Below are 11,022 nucleotides of genomic sequence, written 5' to 3' on the forward strand. Positions count from 1 at the left end.
GCAACGAGACCTGGGTGTCATTATACACCAGTCATTGAAAGTGGCCATGCAGGTACAGCAGGCGGTGAAAAAGGCGAATGGTATGCTGGCATTTATAGCGAGAGGATTCGAGTACAGGAGCAGGGAGGTACTACTGCAGTTGTACAAGGCCTTGGTGAGACCACACCTGGAGTATTGTGTGCAGTTTTGGTCCCCTAATCTGAGTAAAGACATCTTTGCCATAGAGGGAGTACAAAGAAGGTTCACCAGATTGATTCTTGGGATGGCAGGACTTTCATATGAAGAAAGACTGGATGAACTGGGCTTGTACTCGTTGGAATTTAGAAGATTGAGGGGGGATCTGATTGAAACGTATAAGATCCTAAAGGGATTGGACAGGCTAGATGCAGGAAGATTGTTCCCGATGTTGGGGAAGTCCAGAACGAGGGGCCACAGTTTGAGGATAGAGGGGAAGCCTTTTAGGACCGAGATTAGGAAAAACTTCTTCACACAGAGAGTGGTGAATCTGTGGAATTCTCTGCCACAGGAAACTGTTGAGGCCAGTTCATTGGCTATATTTAAGAGGGAGTTAGATATGGCACTTGTGGCTACGGGGGTCAGGGGGTATGGAGGGAAGGCTGGGGCGGGGTTCTGAGTTGGATGATCAGCCATGATCATAATAAATGGCGGTGCAGGCTCGAAGGGCCGAATGGCCTACTCCTGCACCTATTTTCTATGTTTCTATAATATGATTGAATTCATATTCAATTTGAGAGGCAGAAGCACAAGTCAGATGTATCAGTATTGCAATGGAATAAAGGGAATTACAGAGGCACGAGAGAGGAGCTTGCCCAGTTGGATTGGAGAGGGATACTGACAGAGATGATGGCAGAGCAGAGGTGGCTGAAGTTTCTGGGAATAGTTCACAAGGCACAGATACACACTGAAGAAGTCGTTCTCAAATAGCAGGGGTAAGCAACCGTGACCGACAAGGGAAGTTAAGGACTGCATAAAAGCCAAGCGAAGGGCATATAATAAAGGAAAAATGAGTGGAAAGTTTTTTAAATCCAACAAAAGGCAATGAAAAAGGCCATAAGAATGGAAAAGATGAAATATCAGGGCAAACAAGCCAATAATATAAAGCAGGATACTAAAAGTTTTTTCAGTTATATAAAGAGTAAAAGGGAGGTGAGAATTGATATTGGACCACCGGTAGATTATGCTGTTGAGGTAGTAATGTCAGACAAAGAAATGGCGGATGAACTTAGTAATTGCTTTGCATCAATCTTCACTGTGGAAGACACTAGCAGTATTCCAAATGTCCATGAGTGTCAGTGAGCAAGAGTGAGTGCCATTGCCATTACAAAGGAAAAAGTGTTGGGCAAACTGAAAGGTCTTAAGGTGGATAAGTCATCTGGACCAGACAGACTACAAGCCAGAGTCCTGAGAGAGGTTGCTGAAGAGATAGCAGATGCATTGGCTCTGATCACTTGATACTGGAATGGTTCTGGAGGACTGGAAAATTGCAAATGTCACTCCAGTCTTTAAGGAAGGAAGGAAGGCAAAAGAAAGGAAAATTTAAGCTAGTTATCCTCACCAGAGTGGCTGGGAAGGTGTTGGTAGTCCATTATTAAGGATGAGGTTTTGGGGTATTTGGAGACGAAGGATAAAATATGTCAAAGTCAATATGGTTTCTGTAAAGGGAAATCTAGTCTGACAAATCTGTCAGAGTTCTTCAAGAAAGTTACAAGCAGGGTGGACAAAGGAGAGGCAGTGGATGTTATTTACTTGGATTTTCAGAAGGCATTTGATAAGGTGCCACAAATGAGGCTGCTTAACAAGATAAAATACCATGGCATTACAGGAAAGATACTGGCATGGTTAGAGAAACAGCTGACAAGCAGGAGGGAACGAGTGGGAATAAAGGATACCTTTTCTGGTTGGCTGCCAGTGACTAGTGGTGTTCCTCAGAGGTCAGCACTGGGACCGCTACTTTTCACATTGTTTATCAGTGATTCAGGTAATGAAATTAATGGCTTTGTGGCAAAGTTTGCAGATGATGCAAAGATAGGAAAATGGGTAGGCAGTGCTGAGAAAGCAATGCGATTGCAGCAGGATTTAGTCAAATTGGAAGAATGGGCAAAAAAGGGGCAGATGAAATATAGTGCTGGGAACTGTATGATAATGCATTTGGGTAAAAGAACCAAAAGTGCAGACTTTATCTAAATGGGGAGAAAATTCAAACATCAGAGGTGCAAAGGGACTTAAGAAACCTCATGCAAGACTCCCAGAAGGTTAATTTACAGGTCGAATCTGTAGTGAAGGCAGCAAATGCAGACATCCCACCCTGCAAAAACTCATTTCAGGGAGGTAGCACAACCATTTCAGGGAGGTAGCACCCCCGCCCCCTGCAACCTCATGTCACCGCCACCGCACCCCCCGTCGACCTCCAAGGGCGTATGTAATACTTTGTTTAGTGATTTTGCCTAATCTGTAAACCAAGTTGGGTATATACAGCAAATGTGACATTAAAATATGTACTTATATTATATTATCATGTTTATTCTATTACAACTTTAAGCAAGTCGACAGGGAGTTTGGCCTCATCATGTAGGACATCAATAGCGTAGCTCCTTGGCAGCTAGCCAGCTAGTTTAAATCAGGGGTCCCCAACCTTTTTTGCACCGCGTACCGGTTTAATATTGACAATACTTTCTCCGACCAGCCAACCCGGGGGAGGGGGGGGGCAGTGCTGGGTGTTAAACGAGACTGGAATATAGGTGATAAGTCAACTGTAAGTCTCTTGTAAATGGCTAATACACTCAATTTTGTTTCTAAAGGGGTTTATCTAACAAATTTAATATTAAACACACAGCGCATATTTTCCTCGCATGAATGCAGTGATAAGTCAATTATAACAGTGGTCCCAAACCTCCGGGCCATGAAGAATGCAGAGGTACAGCGATAGCCAGAACACACCCAGCACATCTTTAAGAAAAAAGCAGAAATAAACAAGCTAATTGATTGGGTGCCGCCTGGCACGTAAATGTTCGCCCAGATCAGAGACGATGCAATCGGCAATCGCCTCTGATCTGGGCCGACATTTACCTGCCCGGCGGCACCTAATTAATTAGCTTGTTTATTTCGGCATTTTTCTTAAAGATGTGCTGGGTGCGTTCCGCCCACCGCTGTATTCTTCGCGGCCCAGAGGTGGGGACCATGTCATAACATTTTAAGTAACGTTTGGATATTAAACACACAGCACATATTTTCCTCGTATGAACATATAAAATCATTGCAACACACCAATTATGGCTGAATCAGTGGGAGCCCTGGGCTTGTTTTCCTGCAACAACACGGTCCTATCCAGAGGTGATGGGAGACAGCTATACTCGAAGGGGGTTCTTTATGTCCAGTCTATTCCGCAATTTAGTTTTCGTTGCATTCATCACAGAAAACTCCGCTTTGCAGAAATACGTTGGAAATGGAAGCATCGTTTGCAGTGCCTTCGTGGCTATCTCAGGATATTCAACCTTGACTTTGATCCAGAATGCCGGCAGAGATATTATGTCAAACATACTTTTCAGCCCGCCGTCATTTGCAAGCTCGAGAAGTTGATCTTTTTCCCATGCTGACATGGATGATTCACCGGGGACATTCACAAATGTAGTGAAGGTGGCAAATGCAGACATCCCACCCTGCAAAAACTCATTTCAGGGAGGTAGCACAACCTTTGCATGTCTTGGGTCACTGATGACCTCGCGCGCGTTAAAATTCAGCAGCGAGTGACAGGGAATGAGGAAAGGTGCAGCTGACTCATATCGTTTCATATCACCAAATCATATTGTTTCCTCGCGGCCGGGTGGTTGGGGACCACTCTTAGCACGAAGAGAGACTAATTAGGATGCTTGCTCTCCCTCTACCTCTCAAAAAAATCTATTTCTGGGATATTGTATATAATTTCCGGGCGTCAGGGAGCCACTATCGATACGCGGGAGACTCCCGGAACTTCCGGGAGAGGTGGGATGTCTGCAAATGCAATGTTGGCATTCATTTCAAGGGGAATAAAATATCAAAACAAAGAGATAATGATAAGACTTTTATTATAAGACACTAGTCAGGCCACACTAGGAGTACTGTCAACAGTTTTGGGTCCCATATCTCATAAAGGATGTGTCGTCATTGGAGGGAGTCCGCAGGAGGTTCACGAGGAAGAGGTTAACATACGAGGAGCATTTGGCAGCTTCGGGCCTGTACTCACTAAAATTTAGAAGAATGTAGGGCGAATCTCATTGAAAACTACCATATGTTGAAAGGACTAAAAAAAATGGATGTGGAGAGGATGTTTCCTGTGGTGCCAGGGAATAGAGAATCTGTGGAATGCTCTGCCACAGACAGCTGTGGAGGCCAAGACCGTGGGTATAATTAATGTGAAAATCGACAGTTTCCTGATATCCGGGTTCTGCCATGATGGTATGGTGGAGCAGACTTGATGGACTGAATGGCCTAATTCTGATCGTTTGTCTTATGAAAAGAAAACAGGTTTAAAGACTAGAGTGTATATTTTATACAAAATCAAGTTCATCCTAAGAGATCACAGGTAATGTTATTCCATTATTCAAGAAGGGAACTTGGGATAATCCTGGAAACAATGGACTGGTGAGCCAATTCTTAGTGATAAGATTTGGAAAACCATGATCTAATTAGGGAGAGCCAGCAAGGCTTTGTGCGGGGCAAGTCATGTCTTACTATTTTGATTGAGTTTTCTGTTGAGGTGACAAGGATGATTGATGAAGATGAAGCTATGGATGTTGTTTACGTGGATTTTAGTAAGGAGTTTGTCAAGGTCCCTCATCGGAGGCTCATCCAGAAGATTAAAACGCACGGGATCAATGGTGGATTGGCCGTTTGGATTCAGAACTGGCTTACCCATAGAAGACAGTGGCTAGTGATCAATGGGACTTATTCTAGCTGTGAGGTCTGCGATTAGTGGCCTCTGCTGTTTGTGATTTATATACGGTAAATAACCTACATGAAAATGTAGATACATAGGTTAGTAAGTTTGCAGATGATACAAAGATTGATGGTGTTGTGAATACCGTAGAAGTCTTGCAAAGAATATAGCAGGATATGAACCAGTTGCAGATGTGGGTGGAAAAATGGCAGATGGAGTTTAACACAGTCAAATGTGATGTGTTGCACCTAATTAGGTCAAATGTAAAGAGACAGTACACTGTTAAGCACAAGACCCTTAACAGTGTTGATTAGCGGGATCTTGGGGTCCAAGTGCATAGCTCCTTGAAGGTGACTACACAGGTTGATAGGGTGGTTAAGAAGGCATATGACATGCTTGTTTTTATTAGTTGAGCTGCTATGTTCAAAAAATCAGGAAGTTATGTTGCAGCTTTATAAAACTTGATGTTTAGCAGGATGCTGCCTGGATGAGACGGCATATGCCACAACGAGAGGTTGGCAAACTTGGGTTGTTTTTCCTGGCGTGGCAGATGCTGGGGGGAGATCAGATAGAGGTGTATAAGATTGAGAGAAATAGATAGATTGGGCAGACAGCATCTTTCTCCCAGGGTTGAAATGTCTAATACTAGAGGGCATGCATTTAACGAGAAAGGAAGCAATTTCAAAGGAGACATGAGGGACAAGTCGTCCTTCTTAAAAACACAGATCATGAGGTGTATGTCTATAGCTCACTGAAAATGGCAATAATGGATGGGATAGAAAAGATCATGTACCACAGATAGGTCAAACAGGTGGAAAGGCTTAAGATGAGAGGGGGATCTTCAAAGATGTACAAGCCATTTTTTTTGTACATAGAAAGTGGTATGTACTTAAAATACACTGCCAGAGGAGTTGGTAGCAGCAGATACAAAATGTGACATTTTACACAGATATCTGAACAGGCTGAGAATAGAGGTATACAAACATGTGTAGATAAATGGGAACAGTTTAGATTGATATCATGGCAAGTGCAGACATTGTGGACCAAAGGCCTTGTTCTTGCCTTGCACTGTATGACAAACAGCTGAGTAATGAGTCTTAATAGCTGGTTGCTGATTGATTAATGTTCAGTTACCATATGCTCCGATTGACCAAAATGGCAATAAATGGTGGCATTTTGCATTCGGAGAAAATCACATTAACTTGTCCAAAACAAAGAGCAGTTAAAAAGAGCAATGAGTATGAAGATTAAATGAAGATTATTCATGAGAATACACATAATAAAATTCAGCTCTCATGGGTTAAAATATGAAAAAATTGTGCTAGACAAATTGAAAATAATCACAAATATAAGCATGACAATGTGCAAAGCTACTCGGGTACATCATGGTCACTTCAATTCAGGACAAAGATAAACTAGCTAATTGACGACCTATTCAGTCATAAATTAAGGGATACAAGGTGTCATTAATAAGCTACACAAACTTACTAATAAATAATTTATCGCTGCCCAGTTGAGGTTTTGCCAAGGCCACTCCAGTGTAGACATTAAATCAGTCTTGATAGAAAAATAGACCAGAGAATTAAATTCCAAATAATGAGCTGAGTGAAAGTGACCATCCTACAAAGCAGCATTTGATCAAGTGTGATATCAAGGAGCCCTGACACATCAAGATTCCCTGGATACCCAAAAATGAAGTCAATGTGTGCAAAAGCCAAAACACTCCAGTGGTTGGAGTTTTATGCTGCAAAAAGGAAATTGATATGATTGTTTGAGGTCAATAATCACAGCCCCAAGACATCAGTGTAAAAGCTTCTCAGAGCAAAGCCTGAAGGCTGAAGAGGGAGCGTTTATTGATCAGAGTAGTAATGTCCAACTCCATTCAGGATACTTCAACAAATGTGGTGGTCCATGCCTTCATACAACAAAACCTAGATATCATTTAGGCAAGCACTTAATGATGTCCTCATCACCTGACCATCACCTTTTATCTTCCTCCCTCTAGTTTCCTACCTCCATCCCTTCATTCCATGGTGTTCCGTCCTCTATCAGACTCCTTCCTCAACTCTTTGCCGCTTTCACGTATTACCTCTCAGCTTCTTACACCATTCTTTTTCTTAACCTCCTTCCCCACCCTTCTGCTATACTCACCCCGTCATCTGAATTAACTTATCTCCTGTCAGCTTGTGCTCCTTCCCTTCCCATTACCCACCCACTTCTCTTCTGCCTTCTTCCTTTGCAGTCCTGATAAGGGTCTTGGCCTGAAAATATTGAATGTTCATCTCCCTCCATAGATGCTGCCTGATCTGACCTACTGAGTTGCTGCAGCATTTTGAGGGTATTGCCTCACGATACCCATGTCAGGAAACTAAACAGACAATATTTTTTTAATTTTCCAATGCACGCTGCATGCCTTTGCTTGAATGCTAGTAATGGTACAAAAGAAAATAAGTACAAGGGCACACATAACAATACAGAAAAATAATTAGCAAACCTGTGATCCCCAATTGAAAGAGGAAGGCTTGTGAGTTTATTGTTTCGTAAATCCAACCAGATAAGATGTGGTAATCGATGAAAGAAGTCTTCAGAAAGTTCAGATATAACATTTCCTTCCAAATATAAATACTATTGGGGAAAAAAAAAATCAGTCAACGACTAGGTATGACAAGAAATGCTAAGAAAAATACTTGTAAGGAACTTTTAATAACTCAGTTGTCTCAAAACTCTTTACAGTCAATTAAATACTCACGAAATGCACTCACTGTTGTCAGGTAGAAAATATGAAAGTCAATTTGTGCTTTGTAATTACCACAGGGGACTGGACTAATGACCACATAATTTTCTTGATGAAGCTATTTGACAGATAAATAGTAGCCTAGATAGGCAGGAATAATGTTCTTCCAAATAACATCTTAGTATCTTTAAAAAAGTTCATAAACTCAAATTGGTGGCTTATGGAAGAGCCTTCATAAAACAAGAACGAAGAAGCAACAATTGGAAACCAACTTGGGTAAGAAATAAATGTTTGGACCAGGAACCAGGTTTCCTACACTTCCACAAAGAGTCGGTTAACTTATTGACAAAACAGCTTTTCCCAGGCTAAATAGCTTGAATGAGCAAGATGTTTAAGAGCACGATTGTTCCTCTTTCCAGTGACACGCCGAATATTTAAAATTCAACAAGTGGGACTGAACGAGGAAAGCTCAGAGCCCCAACTTCAGCAGCGTTGATCCTCGCCCGCCGGATGCAGGCACTAGTTCATCAGTGGCCTTACCTCCAACCCAGTCCTTTCGAGAACGTGTTCAGGCACCTGCTTCAGCCCCCGACCAGCTAAATCAACCATTTCCCCAACGGAGCTTGAGCCAGTAGACGAGGACACTGCCGCACCCTCACTGCCCATTGAGCTAGGCCACAGCAATTCCCGCTCCAGCCGCTGTCCACAACCGAGCGCCCCGCGTATCCATGACAACCGGACGTGTGACGTAATTACGACTCACGGCCATGATTCATCAGGCACCGGCACTGAAGGCAATACATTTGCGAGTTGTGTTTTGATCATACCTGTGTGATAAGATTGTGGACCTGTGAAATCACCAACAACTCACTTCATTTTATACAGCATTTTATTCGCAGTAGAAACGTCCCGGAGCCTATCACATGCTTGTGATGAAACACAGAATAATTCTACCTGAACCTTCTTACTTTCTCTAGTTTCGGGGGTGGTGGTGTATGACAGACTCATCTCTACCTTGTGGAGAATGAATCCAGCTCTTCCAACACTTGTACTTCTCTCTGGAACATGACCTGCAACCCAAAATCAACGTGTTTTTTTCCAGATAGTGATCCCATTACAAGCAACCTCCAAACTCAGCCATCTTAATGTGTAACCTGTTTCAACGATTTTCATCAAAATACCAAAGCAAAACTATTCTTGTAGACTTCCTGTTTCAGCCAGCTGTGGCCCCATCAAGCTTATTTCTTCCCACCTGGTCACAAAGCTTTTGTCCCTACTCTAATCTCTTCACATTGCATCTGTGACACGTGATGCCCCTCATTATCTTTACCATTTTGAATTCCCTGGTCCTACTGACTCATCTTTACACTTTCATCCCAAATCAATGTGGTCCGAAGGCTCTAAGCTTCTTACTTCAGCAGAGGCCCAACCAGTTCCCACCACCAGCATACTCATTTGCCTTACTGAACATCCACAACTTTTTCTTCTACTCTGTCCACTCTCTCCAAATCAAAGATATATCTATGGGACTCACATAAGCTCTGTCCATTTTTTAATGGGATACGTAGAGCAGTCTATACCCAGCCTTACTCCCTCAACTCATTATCCAACTCAATGGGTGCGCCTTCCGTACATGCAGTTTTCAACAGATCTCTTTAATTTTGGTGTAAATTTCCATGAGGCCCTCCCCTTAACATGGTCAATCTGTCTTTCTTTGCTGGATCTCTGTGTCTCCATCTCAAGAGGTAGACTGGCTACTCGCATCCGTTACAAACTTATTGACTCCAACAGGTGTCTTGACTTCCCCTCCTCCCACCCTGCTTCCTGTATGGACTCCACTCCATTTTCCTAGTTACTCCATCTCCATTACATATATCCTAATAATGAGACTTTCTGCACAAGTGCGTCTAAAATGTCTTCCTGCTTCTTGCACTATGGCTTTCCTTTTACTATTCACTGCAATTTATGCCACACTCAGAAAGATTCCACCACCAGACACAGTTCCCTTTTTCGCAGGGACAATTCCCATTATGACTCACTGATCCACTCTTTTCTTCCTACCAACCACTCTTTTTATGGCACTTTCCTCTGCAACCAAAGGAGCTGCAATGCTTGTCCTTCAACCTTCTCCCACTATTCAGAATGTATACCTCTTCCAATCTACTTTGGTGTACCCAAACCAAATGCAGATTTGTGATTGCTTCGTGTAACACTTGCATTCAGTTTGCAAGGACAACACTGAGTTTCCTAATGCCTGCCCCTTTTACTCCCCATCGGACTCCGACTATCAGTCTGTGGTCTGCACTATTTCAACAAGGATCAACACTCTATCTTCCGAGTGGACATGTTTCAGCCTTTGAACTCAATACTGAACTCTGAAATTTGCTACATTGATTTCAGTCATCCTTCTGGGATACTGGCTCAGCTTGCTTGTTTTGTTTTCTCCTTTCTTTTCTTCCCTTTCTTCTGAGAAAGGACCTGCTGTTTTGAAAGAGTACTTTATGTCACCACTAGGCATTTGTCCTTTCCTGGTATTGTTTGTCTGGAGTCACAGGCCAGACTGGGTTGCCAGACTGTAGATTTTATTCTATAAAAGCCATTAGTGAGCAGTCTTTGCTTTTACATTAAGTGGCTGCTTTTCCAGTTAATAGCAGTTCATTCCAGATTTATTTAATTAACTGAACTGAAGTTATGCAACTGCCATATGAATATACAAATTGGGACCAGGAATAGGTCACTTGACCCATTAAGCTCGCCCGGCTTGATAATAAGATTCTACCATTAAGTTTCTGCCATTTATTAAAACTTTCCATTTAATTTAACTGTAAGATCAATTTGGCCCTGTCGTTTCCTTGTAATAATGGGCCCCTTTGCTTTCCCAGTATCTATCTACCTCTGCCATAAAAATATTCTGTTTCTATTATCCTATGAGGAAGAGATTTTTGAATATGCCTTGCCTTCAGAGAAAAAAATAGTACCTTATATCCATCTTAAGTTGATGGCTCCTTATTTTTAAACAATGACCTCTAGTCTGGAGTTCCCACATTTTCTCCCTCGCCACATTGTCAAAGTCCCTCAGGAACTTAACAGTTTCAATTAAGTCGCCTCCTACTCTTTTAAAGTGCAGCGGATACCAGTTTAGCCCATCTAATCATTGCTTATAAGACAACTTGTCCACTGCAGATGATTAATGTAGTAAACCTTCTCCGAAATCTATCAAATGCACTAACATTCTTCCATAAACAAGGAGAACAATATGGTACACAGCTCTCCAGAAGTGATCTCACCCATGACCCCCACAGCTGAAGCAAAACTTCTCTACTTTTGCATTTGATTTCCTTAGCAGTAAAGAATA

At 42.3% G+C, this 11,022-nt stretch overlaps 1 protein-coding gene across 2 annotated transcripts in view; it reads right to left on the bottom strand.

Moving 5' to 3' along the window:
- LOC134358736 (leucine-rich repeat-containing protein 27-like) overlaps positions 1-8,355 on the bottom strand; it is a 72,518-nt gene extending 64,163 nt beyond the window's left edge. For both annotated transcript variants that reach the window (XM_063071196.1, XM_063071195.1), the window contains exons 1-2: positions 8,208-8,355; positions 7,428-7,558 (exon numbers count right to left, since the gene is read on the bottom strand). In XM_063071196.1, the coding sequence (XP_062927266.1) occupies positions 7,428-7,558; positions 8,208-8,333 (257 nt within the window). In that variant the 5' untranslated portion in view covers positions 8,334-8,355. The remainder of the gene's footprint in view (positions 1-7,427; positions 7,559-8,207) is intronic.
- Positions 8,356-11,022: the final 2,667 nt, after the last annotated feature.

Source organism: Mobula hypostoma, chromosome 19 (assembly GCF_963921235.1).
Source record: "Mobula hypostoma chromosome 19, sMobHyp1.1, whole genome shotgun sequence".
Lineage (NCBI taxonomy): Eukaryota > Metazoa > Chordata > Chondrichthyes > Myliobatiformes > Myliobatidae > Mobula > Mobula hypostoma.